We start from the raw sequence: 19,024 nt of genomic DNA, 5'->3' as shown, positions 1-19,024 counted from the left end.
TGATTGTTTCTTGGGCTGGTAGAAAGGTGCACCACAGCAATTTCCTGGTTTTCCTATGGACACGCCAAGAAAGATGATGCGCACTTTGAAATTTTCCAGTTTTCAAACCAGTGATGCAGTATCCCCGAAGACCCGCCACAACCAAGTTGATGCCACAACTTGAATCCGCCAAAACAAAGACATTGTATGATTTTGCAGACACTGCCTTTTGATGGTCCACGAGAACCTTAAAGAAATCCAGGGAGACGCCGAAAGTGCATACGAGGCACACCATTTCCTTCCTTTACATAAAGCCATCTCCTGGCCAGAACCACCACTAGTATAAAAATTCAAAATTGATGCATACGGAAGCAATCCATATAAAACTTTCCTCCTAGTATTAACCAGGGATTAAAATTCTCTACAAAATAGATCAACCAAGGATCTGTATTTTGTAATATTTCTATCAGAACCCCACCCTTGGGCTGAAGAATTGTCTAATTTACTGTATTATCCGAACTGCACTTCTGAGAGAAGATGAGGATCCGTTCCACACATCCATGTGGAAGGGTGTGCAGTGAGGTGGAGTAAATTGGAGGCATTGCCAGGAGAGGAGAGGCACGGGAACCCACGCCGGCTTGCTTCTTCTCGGTTACCCAAACAGTCGCTCGGGCCAGACAAGGCATTGGATTCGGGGCAGCAATATACTACTACTCCAGTACTCCTCCTTGATTGTGCCCTGCCCCAATTCTGAAACTGGCAGGCAGCAGCTGAGCTAGCTGGTACTGCTCTGGAGTCTGCAGCTCCAGCCTGAGGCCAGAGCCGCCGGCGCAGGAAGCGCGCGGTCACCTCCCCCTTCCGCTCGAGCTGGTCGCCCTCCCGCTCGTTCTTGGATCGCTCGTTCCTGAGGTGAGTCATGGTACCATTGTCTGCCATTTGCATGCTGTTTTCGACAAGAATTTGTAGCTGTAGCTGGCCTGTTCTTCCCGAGGTGGAAGAAGAACCATCCGTGCAGCAGATGCGGAAAAACCGCGGATTTTTGTTGCATGGATGTGGTTGCGCGGAGGGCATCCTGTTCTTGTCGTTCTGCATTTTTATTTTTCTTTCTTTGGTCCGTGTTCTCGTTCTCCCGGTGTTCCGCCTCCTGCGGGAGGCTCTGATCTTGCGCGGATTGCAGGAGGAGAAGCGATTGTCAAGATCTTGCTCGCCTGGCCGCGCTCCGGGGAAGCCAGATGCGGAATTGACCTCCGAGGATGGAGGAATCGAGGCCGAGGAGGGCGCAGCCGGCGCCGGCGAGGATCCGGCCCGTGCCGATCGCCGTCACGCCGGAGGGCTTCTGGTGCTGCCCCTCGCCGGCGGCGCTGCACAAGAGCCTCAAGAACCCGCATCACCACCACGGCCACGCCGGCGGCAACAGCCACGGCCATAGCCACAGCAAGCAGCAGCGCAAGATCCCGTCGGTGCCCCCGTCCGTGGCGCCCTCCGTGCAGAACGCGCCGTCCGTGACCGACGAGCCAGGGCGCCGGGAAGCTCCTGACGGGCAGAACGCGGCGGCGGCCGAGACTGCGGCGGATAAGCGGCAGGAGCAGGCCGGCGACGCCGAGGCTCAGCAGCACAAGATCTGCGTGGGATTCGGGCAGCCTGAGACCAGTGACCTGACGGTGATGCTGTATGGCAAGGAAGGGATTGCTGTCAGGATGAGTGTGCATAGGGATGTTCTCTGCGGAAGCAGCGGTTTCTTCGCTGAGAAGCTCTCTGACGGCGACAATGGCCATGGTGGCTCTCTGGTGCCATGCGTGGAGATCCATGATTGCGACGATGCAGAGATCTATGTGGAGACCGTCGGGCTGATGTACTGCGATGAGGCGAAGCACAAGCTGCTCAAGCAGAATGTGTCGCGTGTGCTTCGCATCATGAAGGTATATGCATGTTCAGAAACTCACACTTCAGTGTCTTTGCCTTTCTTTTGTTGCAAAGCTCATGTTGCTTGGTTTGTCAGTAGATTTTACATAAGTTTCATTCTTACAGAACAACTGCATGACAGTCAATTTTTCCTGAGCTCTATATATAATCTTAGTAATTCACGTACTTGCATGTTTGATCATGACAGAAGTGGCTAAATTTGCAGGTTGCTGAATTGCTCGGTTTCCATGCCTGTGTCAAGTCATGCTTGGATTATTTGGAAGCAGTTCCTTGGGTTGGCGAGGAAGAAGACAGCGTTGTGTCATCGATACGACATCTTCAGAGCAAGTCTTACGGAGTTAGCCCTTTGCTGAAAAGAGTTACTTCTGACAGCCCGTACTCACCAACCGATACTTTGTCTCATATTATGGAGATGGTCTTGAAGAGCAATGATGACAGGGGGCGTCGGGAAATGAAGGCCTTAGTTCTGAATCTTCTCAAGGATAGCAGCCGTTGCGCAGATGGAACATCAGACATCTGTTCTGAATTATTTTACGGTTCGTGTCGAGGTTGCTTGGAAAGACTTCAGCCACTCTTTCTGGAAGCATCTGAAGCCGGTTTTCCTTCCCAAGTTACACGCCAAATAACTCTGGAGACTGACAATATCCTCTGGTTGGTTGAGATATTGGTTAACCAACGAATTTGCGATGATTTTGTGGTCATGTGGGCAAGCCAAAGTGAGCTTGCGTTATTACATGCAAAATTGCCTATCGCCTCTCGCCACACAGTTAGCAGTATAACAGCAAGGCTCTTTGTTGGCATTGGAAGAGGAGAAATGCTTCCGTCCAAGGACACTCGTCTTCTCCTCCTGCAAGTCTGGCTGCAAGCACTCATCGATGACTACTCATGGCTACAATGCAGCTGCCGGTCATTTGATAGGAAGCTTGTCGAGGAAGGGATTGGGCAGACAATCCTGACACTTCCTTTGGAAGACCAGCGGTCTATATTACTGTCATGGCTCGGGAGGTTCTTGAAATTAGGCGATAACTGTCCAAATTTGCAGAGGGCGTTCGAGGTATGGTGGAGAAGGACTTTCGTCAGACCTTATGTCAACCAGGCAAGGTAATGTCTGTCCTATGATCAAACAGAAGCTCATCTTGAAACGATAGAGAAGAGTAGTGATTGTAGCCCATAGATTCTTTCGGGGATTGTCGTGGTCAATCTGATTGATAGTGGACATGAAACCCGGTGAGAATTTCAGTGGCTAGTTTTTCCTTACTGCGTAAATGTCGATGACACAGGAGATTTGTATGACTGCACGTTTTAGCCTATGATGTAAAACCATATGCTTTTCCAGTAGTTGTTATAAGAAAACCTCGATCAACAGCTCCTTCTCCATTGTACTTCTTTTTTACTTTCAAGTTGTTATCAAATATGACCACCATTTCCCCTTCTTCTGGTTAGTTGAAGGTTGTGCTTATGGACTGTCTAAGGACTGTGCACATTATTTCATTCTCCAGCAGAAATTCAGGGTTGTAACCAGCCCATATAGCAATCAAATTTGGTAGGAATTGAATTCAGAACTACTTCCAGTGCCCACCATATAATCTCACAAAATCACTCCTGATATGACAAAAGTAGAAGTCACTTTCATAGTAAAAATCCTTTTTCTCAGAAGCTTACAGATAGAAATAATTATGGCTCTTATGCATGCATCTAGTCCCTTTCACATCTTTATACCTACTCACTGCATTTTTATTGGCCAAAAAAAAATCCTCCAAAATCCCATTGGATTTCCACATCAAGATGTGAACAACCCAAACAAGCTGATGTAGATGTCACCGACAGATGCTCTCTGTTTCTCTGTACCTGCACCGAGGCTTCTCGAGAATGCGGAAATATTTCAAGAAACACAAGTGAAACACATAACATTTAAAAGAAAATCGGATAAATGTCTAAGGACAGTATAGATTATTTCTTTTTCCGGCAGAAATCCAGGGTTGTAAACAGCACATATAGCAATCAAATTTGGTAGAAATCGTATTCAGAACTACTTCCAGTGCTCACCATATTCTCACAAAATCACTGGCTGACATGACAAAATTAGAAGTCACTTTCATATTAGAAATAGTGGTGACTTATGCATGCATTTAGTCCCTTTCACATCTTTATACCTACTCACTGAATTTTTATCGGCCCAAAAAAAAAGGAAATCATCCGAAATCCCATTGGGTTTCCACATCAAGATGTGCACAACCCAAACAAAGCTGATGTAGATGACACCGACAGATGCTCCCTGTTTCTCTAGACTGTACCTGCATCGAGGCTTCTCGAGAATGCGGAAACATTTCAAAAAACACAAGCAAAACACAGAAACGTTTAAAAGGAAATAGGATGAATGCTGACCAGAAGCATCCATATCAAAACTATGTGTCCAATTGTTTTATTTCTTTTAACTGTCTTGGTTTTGGATGGAGTTGATGGATGAATTTGCAGTTAGAGGTTGCTGGGGCATGATTAGGTGCGAAAGAAAGGAGCTATCAGGTATCAGCTACCTATGACATGTGTGCATCAACTTGACACAAAGGGTCTTTGTGTCACTGGATCAGTGGAAGCCGCACCTTAGAAGCGCCACGGAAAGCAACACAAATTTGCATTTTGTGATGGTGATGATGATGATGATGATGATGTGATGTGATGTTTTGTTAAGTGTCTTTGTCGATGACTAATGAGGTATATGTGTGCTAATTAACATGTATTTCATGGAACCTGAAACACGCATAAATCCCTCGCACATGATGATTCATGGGATTGTTTGGAATGCAAAGAATTTTCCTGAAAACAGTTGAATTCAAAGTGTACCACCAAAAAATCCATGGGATAATATTTGTATGATAGCTCCATGTCGATAAATTGCTATAGAAAGTGGGGCTAGATGGAGACTTCTGACCTTTTCATGGCATGAAACAAGAAAAACTCTTGCCATATCTTATAAAAAGTCAGGAAGGGGAAGAAAGCTTTCAGAGTACTTCCTCGTCGAAATCAACGAGAAAATGTGACCCTTTCCCCATTATCCAGGTTTTCTTTTGGTATCATGGGCACAGCTGAATTTTTGGCATGTTAAACTTGTTTAGTCCGTTCTGTTTTGGGGACACAGCAGAAGTTCAATAATGATCTGGATTCTGGGTTGGTGTCTCTACTAAGTTATCTGCCAAACATGAGCTGGGCCAACTGCCCCACATGGTGCAGTGGAGCTTGCTTGGTTAAGCATGCATACCTAATCATCTATAATTAGCTGATGCCGACTAGACATGTGTGCTGCATCACTGCAGTATAGACAATATTTGTGTTCGCATCTGCACGTTACTGTTGTTGTTGTTGTTGTTCTTTTCTCTTATTTTATGCAAGAGTGGTTCTAGTGGTGCTTAATTCAAGTGGTGTGCAGAGTACTACAGGGCATGACTTGATGAATTATGCTATTGGATATCACTGTGAGCTGGTGAACCTAACCAGAGTAAAATAAGGGGCTTCGGTGCCCCCAAGTCTCCAAGCTGTGTGTGGTGGTCAAGGAGAAATTTTATTTTATTGTTGCATCATTTGATTGATCAATTTTATTTCTGAGCCTAGATAAACTATTTAGGATCCTCTTGATTTTTTTTTCAATTCGACGGGAAGTAGATAAATTCGACAAACTGCACTTCTTTCATCATGTGGTTATGGAATAACTATGCTTAATAAAAAAAGTGTTGCTGAGTGAATGTTATTAGCCCTTGGATGTCAATATGGCAACTATACAAATAGATTAAAGGAAGTAGAGTCCCTGCAAAAATAAAGATTAAAAAGAAGAGAAATTTAAAGCTAAATATGAGCGCAACTTCGTGTTTACTCATGTGCAATACTCCTACCTGGATATCTATTCCAAACATATAAAAACTAGAATATATCGTGCAACTTTATGCGGCCTTCTTTGGTTTGGAGGAATTTTCTAGGAATTTCATAGGTTAGGATTTTTATAGGAAAGATTTCTTTAGTGTCCTTTGGTTTGTGTTGACACCAGATTTTGGCATGGTCACGAATCCGGGTTCGTATGCAAAAGTTAGAGCAACACTTCGCGGGCCGGCCCTGAGTGAGAAAGTATTCGGCCTTTGCCGGCTGAATGAAACCTTGCCGGGGTAAAATCTTGCCGATGTGAGGGCTTGCCGGTGTGGAAAGCTTGCCGGCGGAGAAGCTTGCCGGCGTTAAAAGCTTGCCGGTGGAGAAGCTTGCCGGTGTGAAACCTTGCCGGGGAGGAAAGCTTGCCGGGGGGGAAAGCTTGCCGGGCAAAGACCTTGCCAGGGCTGAAAAGCTTGCCGGGAAAGAGCTTGCTGGGTGGAAACTGTCAAGGCCAATCCGACCAGGAGCTGAAGATGGGCTCAAATGATTATCTAGATGGACTCGGATGAAGAAGTGTTCAACATGAAAGTTATTCGTAACGTCGAAACGGTCAACTTTGCTTTTGGAGTCATCATCATCCGACGTAGTATACGACCTGCAGAGATGCTACAAGAGTCGGATGGTCCAGTCAGCTACATGACCGAGTCCGACTCGAAATTAAAGATGACCCCGTGGAGTATTCAAGATGGCCTTATTTGGAAAAGTGATCAACATACGGATTGTTGGCCTCATCGAAGCGTACAAAATTGATATTTGAACCGTTTCCATTGGAAGTCATATGGAGATTCCACGGCCTGCGCAAGGAGCAAGACAGAAGATTGGATCAGATTCGGGCTGAATCCAAGTGGGACCAGAACTAGGACTCTAGGTCGTGAATTGATGTAATTTTCTTGTAAGGAAAGCCTAGATGAATCTTTTGCTTGTACGGGAAGTCCTGCTGCCTCTTATATATGTTGGGGGTGACGGCCGATTGAACAACACACAATCGAACAAATCAATATACTACTTTTTCATCTACGTTTTATCTCTCCACCGCTTTTCTCTCTCGTTCTTCGCTGTTCTTCGAGAATCGACCTAGGGGCGAGCGAATCGACCTAGGGGCGAGCGAATCGACCTAGGGGCGAGCGAAGAACAGCGAAGAACGAGAGAGAAAAACGGTGGAGAGATAAAACGTAGATGAAAAAGTAGTATATTGATTGGTTTGATTGTGTGTTGTTCAATCGGCCGTCACCCCCAACATATATAAGAGGCGGCTGGACTTCCCGTACAAGCAAAGGATTCATCTAGGCTTTCCTTACAAGAAAATTGTTGGGGAACGTTGCAGAAAACAAAAATTTCCTACTCGTTTCACCAAGATCCATCTAGGAGTTCATCTAGCAACGAGTCATCGGATGCATCTACATACCTTTGTAGATTGCACACGGAAGCGTTCAAAGAACGGTGATGATGTAGTCGAACACGACGTGATCCAAATCACCGATGACCAAGCGCCGAACGGACGGCACCTCCGCGTTCAACACACGTACGGGACGGGGAACGTCTCCTCCTTCTTGATCCAGCAAGGGGGGAGGAGAGGTTGATGAAGATCCAGCAGCACGACGGCGTGGTGGTGGATGCAGGGCGTCACAGTAGCAGGGCTTCGCCTATACTACGAGAGAGAGACGTAACGGGGAGAGAGGGAGGCGCCATGGGCTGGGGTATGAAGTCCCTCCTCTCCCCCACTATATATAGGGGTGCTAGGGGGGGCGCCGGCCCTAGTAGATGGAATCTACTAGGGGGGCGGCGGCCTAGGGTGGGGGGCTTGCCCCCCAAGCAAGGGGGCGCCCCCTTTAGGGTTTCCCCTCAACCCTAGCCGCATGGGCCCTAGGGGGTTGGCGCCCCAGCCCACTATGGGCTGGGTTCCCTCCCACTTCAGCCCATGGGGCCCTCCGGGATAGGTGGCCCCACCCGGTGGACCCCCGGGACCCTTCCGGTGGTCCCGGTACAATACCGGCGACCCCGAAACTTGTCCCGATGGCCGAAACAGCACTTCCTATATATAATTCTTTACCTCCGGACCATTCCGGAACTCCTCGTGACGTCCGGGATCTCATCCGGGACTCCGAACAACATTCGGGTTACTGCATATACATATCTTCACAACCCTAGCGTCACCGAACCTTAAGTGTGTAGACCCTACGGGTTCAGGAGACAAGCAGACATGACCGAGACGACTCTCCGGTCAATAACCAACAGCGGGATCTGGATACCCATGTTGGCCCCACATGCTCCACGATGATCTCATCAGATGAACCACGATGTCGAGGATTCAATCAACCCCGTATGCAATTCCCTTTGTCAATCGATATGTTACTTGCCCGAGATTCGATCGTCGGTATCCCAATACCTCGTTCAATCTCGTTACCGGCAAGTCACTTTACTCGTACTGTAATGCATGATCCCGTGACCAGACACTTGGTCACTTTGAGCTCATTATGATGATGCATCACCGAGTGGGCCCAGCGATACCTCTCCGTCATACGGAGTGACAAATCCCAGTCTTGATCCATGTCAACCCAACAGACACTTTCGGAGATACCCGTAGTCTACCTTTATAGTCACTCAGTTACGTTGTGACGTTTGGTATACCCAAAGCACTCCTACGGTATCCGGGAGTTACACGATCTCATGGTCTAAGGAAAAGATACTTGACATTGGAAAACTCTAGCAAACGAACTACACGATCTTGTGCTATGTTTAGGATTGGGTCTTGTCCATCACATCATTCTCCTAATGATGTGATCTCGTTATCAATGACATCCAATGTCCATAGTCAGGAAACCATGACTATCTGTTGATCAACGGGCTAGTCAACTAGAGGCTTACTAGGGACATGTTGGTGTCTGTTATTCACACATGTATTACGATTTCCGGATAACACAATTATAGCATGAATAAAGACAATTATCATGAACAAGGAAATATAATAATAATGCTTTTATTATTGCCTCTAGGGCATATTTCCAACAGTCTCCCACTTGCACTAGAGTCAATAATCTAGTTACATTGTGATGAATCGAACACCCATGGAATTCTGGTGTTGATCATGTTTTGCTCTAGGGAGAGGTTTAGTCAACGGATTCGCGACATTCAGGTCCGTATGTACTTTACAAATCTCTATGTCTCCATCTTGAACATTTTCACGAATGGAGTTGAAGCGACGCTTGATGTGCCTTGTCTTCTTGTGAAACCTGGGCTCCTTGGCAAGAGCAATAGCTCCAGTGTTGTCACAGAAGAGCTTGATCGGCCCCGACGCATTGGGTATGACTCCTAGGTCGGTGATGAACTCCTTCACCCATATTGCTTCATGTGCTGCCTCCGAGGCTGCCATGTACTCCGCTTCACACGTAGATCCCGCCACGACGCTTTGCTTGCAACTGCACCAGCTTACTGCCCCACCATTCAAAATATACACGTATCCGGTTTGTGACTTCGAGTCATCCAGATCTGTGTCGAAGCTAGCGTCGATGTAACCCTTTACGACGAGCTCTTCGTCACCTCCATAAACGAGAAACATTTCCTTAGTCCTTTTCAGGTACTTCAGGATATTCTTGACCGCTGTCCAGTGTTCCTTGCCGGGATTACTTTGGTACCTTCCTACCAAACTTACGGCAAGGTTTACATCAGGTCTGGTACACAGCATGGCATACATAATAGAACCTATGGCTGATGCATAGGGGATGACGCTCATCTCTTCTATATCTTCTGCCGTGGTCGGACATTGAGCTGAGCTCAATTTCATACCTTGTAACACAGGCAAGAACCCCTTCTTAGATTGATCCATATTGAACTTCTTCAATATCTTATCAAGGTATGTGCTTTGTGAAAGACCTATGAGGCGTCTCGATCTATCTCTATAGATTTTGATGCCTAATATATAAGCAGCTTCTCCAAGGTCCTTCATTGAAAAACTCTTATTCAAGTAGGCCTTGCTGCTGTCCAAGAGTTCTATATCATTTCCCATCAATAGTATGTCATCTACATATAATATGAGAAATGCTATAGAGCTCCCACTCACTTTCTTGTAAACGCAGGCTTCTCCATAAGTCTGCGTAAACCCAAACGCTTTGATCATCTCATCAAAGCGAATGTTCCAACTCCGAGATGCTTGCACCAGCCCATAAATCGAGCGTTGGAGCTTGCACACCTTGTCAGCATTCTTAGGATCGACAAAACCTTCCGGCTGCATCATATACAATTCTTCCTTAAGGAAACCATTAAGGAATGCCATTTTGACGTCCATTTGCCATATCTCATAATCATAGAATGCGGCAATTGCTAACATGATTCGGACGGACTTTAGCTTCGCTACCAGTGAGAAAGTCTCATCATAGTCAACCCCTTGAACTTGTCGATAACCCTTAGCGACAAGTCGAGCTTTATAGATGGTCACATTACCATCCGCGTCTGTCTTCTTCTTAAAGATCCATTTATTTTCTATGGCTCGCCGTTCAACGGGCAAGTTAGTCAAAGTCCATACTTCATTTTCATACATGGATCCTATCTCGGATTTCATGGCTTCTAGCCATTTGTCGGAATCCGGGCCCGCCATCGCTTCTTCATAGTTCGAAGGTTCACCGTTGTCTAACAACATGATTTCCAAGACAGGGTTGCCGTACCACTCTGGTGCGGAACGTGTCCTTGTGGACCTTCGAATTTCAGTAGGAGCTTGATCAGAAGTATCTTGATCATTATCATTAACTTCCTCTCTAGTCGGTGCAGGCACCTCAGGAACATTTTCTTGAGTTGCGCCATTTTCCGGTTCAAGAGGTAATACTTCATCAAGATCTACTTTCCTCCCACTTACTTCTTTCGAGAGAAACTCTTTCTCTAGAAAGGACCCATTCTTGGCAACAAAGATCTTGCCTTCGGATCTGAGGTAGAAGGTGTACCCAATAGTTTCTTTTGGGTATCCTATGAAGACGCATTTTTCCGACTTGGGTTCGAGCTTTTCAGGTTGAAGTTTCTTGACATAAGCATCGCATCCCCAAACTTTTAGAAACGACAGCTTAGGTTTCTTCCCATACCATAATTCATACGGTGTCGTCTCAACGGATTTCGACGGAGCCCTATTTAAAGTGAATGCGGCAGTCTCTAAAGCATTGCCCCAAAAGGATAGCGGTAAATCGGTAAGAGACATCATAAATCGCACCATATCTAATAAAGTGCGATTACGACGTTCGGACACACCATTACGCTGAGGTGTTCCAGGCGGCGTGAGTTGTGAAACTATTCCACATTTTCTTAAGTGTGTGCCAAATTCGTGACTCAAGTATTCTCCTCCACGATCTGATCGTAGAAACTTGATCTTCCTGTCACGTTGATTCTCAACCTCACTCTGAAATTCCTTGAACTTTTCAAAGGTTTCAGACTTGTGTTTCATTAAGTAGATATACCCATATCTACTTAAATCATCAGTGAGCATGAGAACATAACGATAGCCACCGCGAGCCTCAACACTCATTGGACCGCACACATCAGTATGTATGATTTCCAATAAGTTGGTTGCTCGCTCCATTGTTCCTGAGAACGGAGTCTTGGTCATCTTACCCATGAGGCATGGTTCGCATGTGTCAAATGATTCATAATCAAGAGACTCTAAAAGTCCATCTGCATGGAGCTTCTTCATGCGTTTGACACATATGTGACCAAGGCGGCAGTGCCACAAGTATGTGGAGCTATCATTATCAACCTTACATCTTTTGGTACTCACATTATGAACATGTGTAGCATCACGTTCGAGATTCATAAAGAATAAACCATTCACCATAGGAGCATGACCATAAAACATATCTCTCATATAAATAGAACAACCATTATTCTCGGATTTAAATGAGTAGCCATCTCGAATTAAACGAGATCCCGATACAATGTTCATGCTCAAAGCTGGCACTAAATAACAATTATTAAGGTTTAAAACTAATCCCGAAGGTAGATATAGAGGTAGCGTGCCGACGGCGATCACATTGACCTTGGAACCATTCCCGACGCGCATCGTCACCTCGTCCTTTGCCAGTTTCCTCTTATTCCGCAGCCCCTGCTTTGAGTTACAAATGTGAGCAACTGCACCGGTATCAAATACCCAGGAGCTACTACGGACACTAGTAAGGTACACATCAATTACATGTATATCACATATACCTTTTGTTTTGCCGGCCTTCTTGTCTGCTAAGTATTTAGGGCAGTTCCGCTTCCAGTGACTGCTTCCCTTGCAATAAAAGCACTCAGTCTTGGGCTTGGGTCCATTCTTTGGCTTCTTCCCGGCAGCTTGCTTGCCGGGCGCGGCAACCTCCTTGCCGTCCTTCTTGAAGTTCTTTTTACCCTTGCCTTTCTTGAACTTAGTGGTTTCATTGACCATCAACACTTGATGTTCCTTCTTGACTTCTACCTCCGCTGATTTCAGCATTGAGAACAACTCAGGAATGGTCTTTTGCATCCCCTGCATGTTGAAGTTCATCACAAAGCTCTTGTAGCTTGGTGGAAGCGACTGGAGGATTCTGTCAATGACTGCATCATCCGGGAGATTAACTCCCACTGAGACAAGCGGTTATGTAACCCAGACATAGTGAGTATGTGCTCACTGACAGAACTATTTTCCTCCATCTTACAGCTGAAGAACTTATCGGAGACTTCATATCTCTCGATCCGGGCATGAGCTTGAAAAACCATTTTCAGCTCTTCGAACATCTCATATGTTCCATGTCTCTCAAAACGTTTTTGGAGCCCCGGCTCTAAGCTGTAAAGCATGCCGCACTGAACGAGGGAGTAGTCGTCAACACGTGTCTGCCAAGCGTTCATAACGTATTGGTTCTGTGGGACGGGAGCTTCACCTAGCGGTGCTTGTAGGACATAATCTTTCTTGGCAGCTATGAGGATGATCCTCAGGTTCCGAACCCAGTCCGTATAGTTGCTGCCATCGTCTTTCAGCTTGGTTTTCTCTAGGAACGCGTTGAAGTTGAGGACTACGTGGGCCATTTGATCTACAAGACATATTGTAAAATATTTTAGACTAAGTTCATGATAATTAAGTTCATCTAATCAAATAATTAATGAACTCCCACTTAGATTAGACATCCCTCTAGTCATCTAAGTATTACATGATCCGAGTTAACTAGGCCGTGTCCGATCATCACGTGAGACGGACTAGTCAACATCGGTGAACATCTTCATGTTGATCGTATCTTCTATACGACTCATGCTCGACCTTTCGGTCTTCTGTGTTCCGAGGCCATGTCTGTACATGCTAGGCTCGTCAAGTCAACCTAAGTGTTTGCATGTGTAAATCTGTCTTACACCCGTTGTATGTGAACGTCTGAATAAAACACCCGATCATCACGTGGTGTTTTGAAACAGCGAACTGTCGCAACGGTGCACAGTTAGGGGGAACACTTCTTGAAATTATTATGAGGGATCATCTTATTTACTACCGTCGTTCTAAGTAAACAAGATGCAAAACATGATAAACATCACATGCAATCAAATAATAAACGTGACATGATATGGCCAATATCACATAGCTCCTTTGATCTCCATCTTGGGGCTCCATGATCATCTTGTCACCGGCTTGACACCATGATCTCCATCATCATGATCTCCATCATCGTGTCTCCATGAAGTTGCTCGCCAACTATTACTTCTACTACTATGGCTAACGCGTTTAGCAATAAAGTAAAGTAATTTACATGGCGTTTCTCAATGACACGCAGGTCATACAAAAATAAAGACAACTCCTATGGCTCCTGCCGGTTGTCATACTCATCGACATGCAAGTCGTGATTCCTATTACAATAGCATGAACATCTCATACATCACATATAGATCATTCATCATTTATCACAACTTTGGCCATATCATATCACAAACCACTTGCTGCAAAAAAAAGTTAGACGTCCTCTAATTGTTGTTGCAAGTTTTACGTGGCTGAATTAGGGTTCTAGCAAGAACGTATTCTTACCTACGTTAAAGCCACAACGTGATTTATCAACTTCTATTTACCCTTCATAAGGACCCTTTTCATCGAATCCGCTCCAACTAAAGTGGGAGAGACAGACATCCGCCAGCCACCTTATGCAACTAGTGCATGTTAGTCGGTGGAACCGGTCTCACGTAAGCGTACGTGTAAGGTTGGTCCGGGCCGCTTCATCCCACAATGCCGTTGAAGCAAGAAAAGACTAGTAGCGGCAAGAAAGTTGACAAATCTACGCCCACAACAAATTGTGTTCTACTCGCGCAAGAAGAACTACGCATAGACCTAGCTCTGATACCACTGTTGGTGAACATTGCAGAAAACAAAAATTTCCTACTCGTTTCACCAAGATCCATCTAGGAGTTCATCTAGCAACGAGTCATCGGATGCATCTACATACCTTTGTAGATCGCGCACGGAAGCGTTCAAAGAACGGTGATGATGTAGTCGAACACGACGTGATCCAAATCACCGATGACCAAGCGCCGAACGGACAGCACCTCCGCGTTCAACACACGTACGGGACGGGGAACGTCTCCTCCTTCTTGATCCAGCAAGGGGGAGGGAGAGGTTGATGAAGATCCAGCAGCACGACGGCGTGGTGGTGGATGCAGGGCGTCACAGTAGCAGGGCTTCGCCTATACTACGAGAGAGAGACGTAACGGGGAGAGAGGGAGGCGCCAGGGGCTGGGGTATGAAGTCCCTCCTCTCCCCCACTATATATAGGGGTGCTAGGGGGGCGCCGTCCCTAGTAGATGGAATCTACTAGGGGGGCGGCGGCCTAGGGTGGGGGGCTTGCCCCCCAAGCAAGGGGGCGCCCCCTTTAGGGTTTCCCCTCAACCCTAGCCGCATGGGCCCTAGGGGGTTGGCGCCCCAGCCCACTATGGGCTGGGTTCCCTCCCACTTCAGCCCATGGGGCCCTCCGGGATAGGTGGCCCCACCCGGTGGACCCCCGGGACCCTTCCGGTGGTCCCGGTACAATACCGGCGACCCCGAAACTTGTCCCGATGGCCGAAACAGCACTTCCTATATATAATTCTTTACCTCCGGACCATTCCGGAACTCCTCGTGACGTCCGGGATCTCATCCGGGACTCCGAACAACATTCGGGTTACTGTATATACATATCTTCACAACCCTAGCGTCACCGAACCTTAAGTGTGTAGACCCTACGGGTTCGGGAGACAAGCAGACATGACCGAGACGACTCTCCGGTCAATAACCAACAGCGGGATCTGGATACCCATGTTGGCTCCCACATGCTCCACGATGATCTCATCGGATGAACCACGATGTCGAGGATTCAATCAACCCCGTATGCAATTCCCTTTGTCAATCGATATGTTACTTGCCCGAGATTCGATCGTCGGTATCCCAATACCTCGTTCAATCTCGTTACCGGCAAGTCACTTTACTCGTACTGTAATGCATGATCCCGTGACCAGACACTTGGTCACTTTGAGCTCATTATGATGATGCATCACCGAGTGGGCCCAGCGATACCTCTCCGTCATACGGAGTGACAAATCCCAGTCTTGATCCATGTCAACCCAACAGACACTTTCGGAGATACCCGTAGTCTACCTTTATAGTCACCCAGTTACGTTGTGACGTTTGGTATACCCAAAGCACTCCTACGGTATCCGGGAGTTACACGATCTCATGGTCTAAGGAAAAGATACTTGACATTGGAAAACTCTAGCAAACGAACTACACGATCTTGTGCTATGTTTAGGATTGGGTCTTGTCCATCACATCATTCTCCTAATGATGTGATCTCGTTATCAATGACATCCAATGTCCATAGTCAGGAAACCATGACTATCTGTTGATCAACGGGCTAGTCAACTAGAGGCTTACTAGGGACATGTTGGTGTCTGTTATTCACACATGTATTACGATTTCCGGATAACACAATTATAGCATGAATAAAGACAATTATCATGAACAAGGAAATATAATAATAATGCTTTTATTATTGCCTCTAGGGCATATTTCCAACAAAAATTACATCAATTCACGACCTAGAGTCCTAGTTCTGGTCCCACTTGGATTCAGCCATCTTCTGTCTTGCTCCTTGCGCAGGCCGTGGAATCTGCATATGACTTCCGATGGAGACGGTTCAAATATCAATTTTGTACGCTTCGATGAGGCCAACAATTCGTATGTTGATCACTTTTCCAAATAAGGCCATCTTGAATACTCCACGGGGTCATCTTTAATTTCGAGTCGGACTCGGTCATGTAGCTGACTGGACCATCCGACTCTTGTAGCGTCTCTGCAGGTCGTATACTACGTCGGATGATGATGACTCCAAAATCAAAGTTGACCGTTTCGACGTTACGAATAACTTTCATGCTGAACACTTCTTCATCCGAGTCCATCTAGATAATCATTTGAGCCCATCTTCAGCTTCTGGTCGGATTGGCCTTGACAGTTTCCACCCAGCAAGCTCTTTCCCGGCAAGCTTTTCAGCCCCGGCAAGGTCTTTGCCCGGCAAGCTTTTCCCCCCGGCAAGCTTTCCTCCCCGGCAAGGTTTCACACCGGCAAGCTTCTCCGCCGGGAAGCTTTTCACGTCGGCAAGCTTTCCACGCCGGCAAGCCCTCACATCGGCAAGATTTTACCCCGGCAAGGTTTCATTCAGCCGGCAAAGGCCGAATACTTTCTCACTCAGGGCTGGCCCGCGAATTGTTGCTCTAACTTTTGCATACGAACCCGGATTCGTGACCATGCCAAAATCTGGTGTCAACACATGCCCCCCTGTTTTTCGGCAAAGCTTGTGTGCCGAAAAATAACTTGTATTGTGTTTGTTCTAAGGACGATGTCAACACTCCATCGGCCATTTATTTTCCTCAGGACGATAATCAGGTATCGGCCATGTCTGTGCTAAGGGCGATGGTCATATATCGGCCATTGCCCACTTAGGCTTCTTGCCACACACTTGGGTGGTATTTCTTCAAGTACTTGCCATTGAGAGCTCGAGGTAACAGTGCCCCTTGTACGGATTCCACCAAATAAGAGTTTCCGGGAACTATTCTTGCAATTCTAAAAGGACCTTCCCAACTTGGAGACCACTTCCTGAATTTGCTGTCCCTTGAACCAATCGGGAGAATTACTTTCCAGACGAGATCGCCAACTTGAAAATTCTTCAACTTAACCTTCTTATTGTAAGCCCTTGCTACCCTCTGTTGGAAATATGCCCTAGAGGCAATAATAAATTAGTTATTATTATATCATATTTCATTGTTCATGATAATCGTTTATTATCCATGCTAGAATTGTATTGATAGGAAACTCAGATACATGTGTGGATACATAGACAACACCATGTCCCTAGTAAGCCTCTAGTTGACTAGCTCGTTGATCGATAGATGGTTACGGTTTCCTGACCATGTACATTGGATGTCGTTGATAATGGGATCACATCATTAGGAGAATGATATGATGGACAAGACCCAATCCTAAGCCTAGCACAAAGATCGTGTAGTTCGTTTGCTAAAGCTTTTCTAATGTCAAGTATCATTTCCTTAGACCATGAGATTGTGCAACTCCAGAATACCGTAGGAGTGCTTTGGGTATGCCAAACGTCAAAACATAATTGGGTGGCTATAAAGGTACACTACAGGTATCTCCGAAAGTGTCTGTTGGGTTGGCACGAATCGAGACTGGGATTTTTCACTCCGTGTAAACGGAGAGGTATCTCTGGGCCCACTCGGTAGGACATCATCATAATGTGCACAATGTGATCAAGGAGTTGATCACGGGATGATGTGTTACGGAACGAGTAAAGAGACTTGCCGGTAATGAGATTGAACAAGGTATCGGGATACCGACGATCGAATCTCGGGCAAGTATCGTACTGATGGACAAAGGGAATTGTATACGGGATTGATTGAATCCTTGACATCGTGGTTCATCCGATGAGATCATCGTGGAGCATGTGGGAGCCAACATGGGTATCCAGATCCTGCTGTTGGTTATTGACCGGAGAGTTTTCTCGGCCATGTCTGCATGACTCCCGAACCCGTAGGGTCTACACACTTAAGGTTCGATGACGCTAGGGTTATAGGGAAAGTATGTACGTGGTCACCGAATGTTGTTCGGAGTCCCGGATGAGATCCCAGATGTCACGAGGAGTTCCGGAATGGTCCGAAGGTAAAGATTTATATATGGGAAGTCATCATACGGTCACCGGAATAATTCTGGGGGTTACCGGTATTGTACCGGGACCACTGGAGGGGTTCCGGGGGTCCACCGGGAGGGTCCACCTGCCTCGGAGGGCCCTATGGGCTGTGTGTGGAGAGGGACCAGCCCCTTAGTGGGCTGGGCGCCTCCCCCCTAGGGCCCATGCGCCTAGGGTTTGGGGGAACCCTAAAGGGGGGGCGCCCCCCTTGCCTTAGGGGCAAGGCAACCCCCCTGGCCGCCGCCCCCTTCTCAGATTGGATCTGAGGGGGCCGGGCCCCCTCTCCCTTGCCCCTATATATATGTGGGTGGTGGGAGGGCAGCCGACCCCAAGTTTTGGCGCAGCCCTCCCCCTCTCCCAAGTCGTCCTCCTCTCCCGCGGTGCTTGGCGAAGCCCTGCAGGATTGCCACGCTCCTCCTTCACCACCACGCCGTCGTGCTGCTGCTGGATGGAGTCTTCCCCAACCTCTCCTTCTCCCCTTGCTGGATTAAGGAGTAGGAGACGTCACCGGGCTGCACGTGTGTTGAACGCAGAGGCGCCGTGGTTCGGCGCTTAGATCGGAATCAACCGCGATCTGAATCGCTACGAGTACGACTCCTTCATCCGCGTTCTTGCAACGCTTCCGCTTAGCGATCTACAAGGGTATGTAGATGCACTCTCCTTCCCCTCGTTGCTAGATTACTCCATCGATTGATCTTGGTGATGCGTAGAAAATTTTGAATTTCTGCTACGTTCCCCAACAGTGGCATCATGAGCTAGGTCTATGCGTAGTTACTATGCACGAGTAGAACACAAAGTAGTTGTGGGCGTCGCTATTGTCAATTATCTTGCCGTTACTAGTCTTATCTTGATTCAGCGGCATCATGGGATGAAGCGGCCCGGACCAACCTTACACGTACGCTTACGTGAGACCGGTTCCACCGACTGACATGCACTAGTTGCATAAGGTGGCTGGCGGGTGTCTGTCTCTCCCACTTTAGTTGGATCGGATTCGATGAACAGGGTCCTTATGAAGGGTAAAT

The 19,024-nt window shown here is 46.9% G+C and overlaps 1 protein-coding gene across 1 annotated transcript; it reads left to right on the top strand.

The window, feature by feature from the left end:
* Positions 1-394: 394 nt before the first annotated feature.
* Positions 395-3,334, top strand: LOC147970318 (BTB/POZ domain-containing protein At3g50780-like). Its single transcript, XM_087525544.1, has 3 exons — positions 395-888; positions 1,157-1,898; positions 2,108-3,334. The coding sequence occupies exons 2-3, from the start codon at positions 1,233-1,235 to the stop codon at positions 3,005-3,007; spliced, it is 1,566 nt and encodes a 521-aa protein (XP_087381670.1). The 5' UTR covers positions 395-888; positions 1,157-1,232; the 3' UTR covers positions 3,008-3,334.
* The last annotated feature ends 15,690 nt before the right edge of the window (positions 3,335-19,024 follow it).

This window comes from Triticum urartu, chromosome 5A (assembly GCF_056163025.1).
Source record: "Triticum urartu cultivar PI428250 chromosome 5A, HENAU_Tu73, whole genome shotgun sequence".
Taxonomy (NCBI): domain Eukaryota; kingdom Viridiplantae; phylum Streptophyta; class Magnoliopsida; order Poales; family Poaceae; genus Triticum; species Triticum urartu.
The sequence above is the reverse complement of the archived record's forward strand: the minus strand, read 5'-3'. Positions and strand labels throughout refer to the sequence as shown.

Coding starts and splice junctions, on each gene's coding strand:
- LOC147970318 (XM_087525544.1), top strand. CDS start 1,233: ATGGAGGAATCGAGGCCGAGGAGGGCGCAGCCGGCGCCGGCGAGGATC. Junction 1,899..2,107: donor GTGTGCTTCGCATCATGAAG/GTATATGCATGT, acceptor CTAAATTTGCAG/GTTGCTGAATTGCTCGGTTT.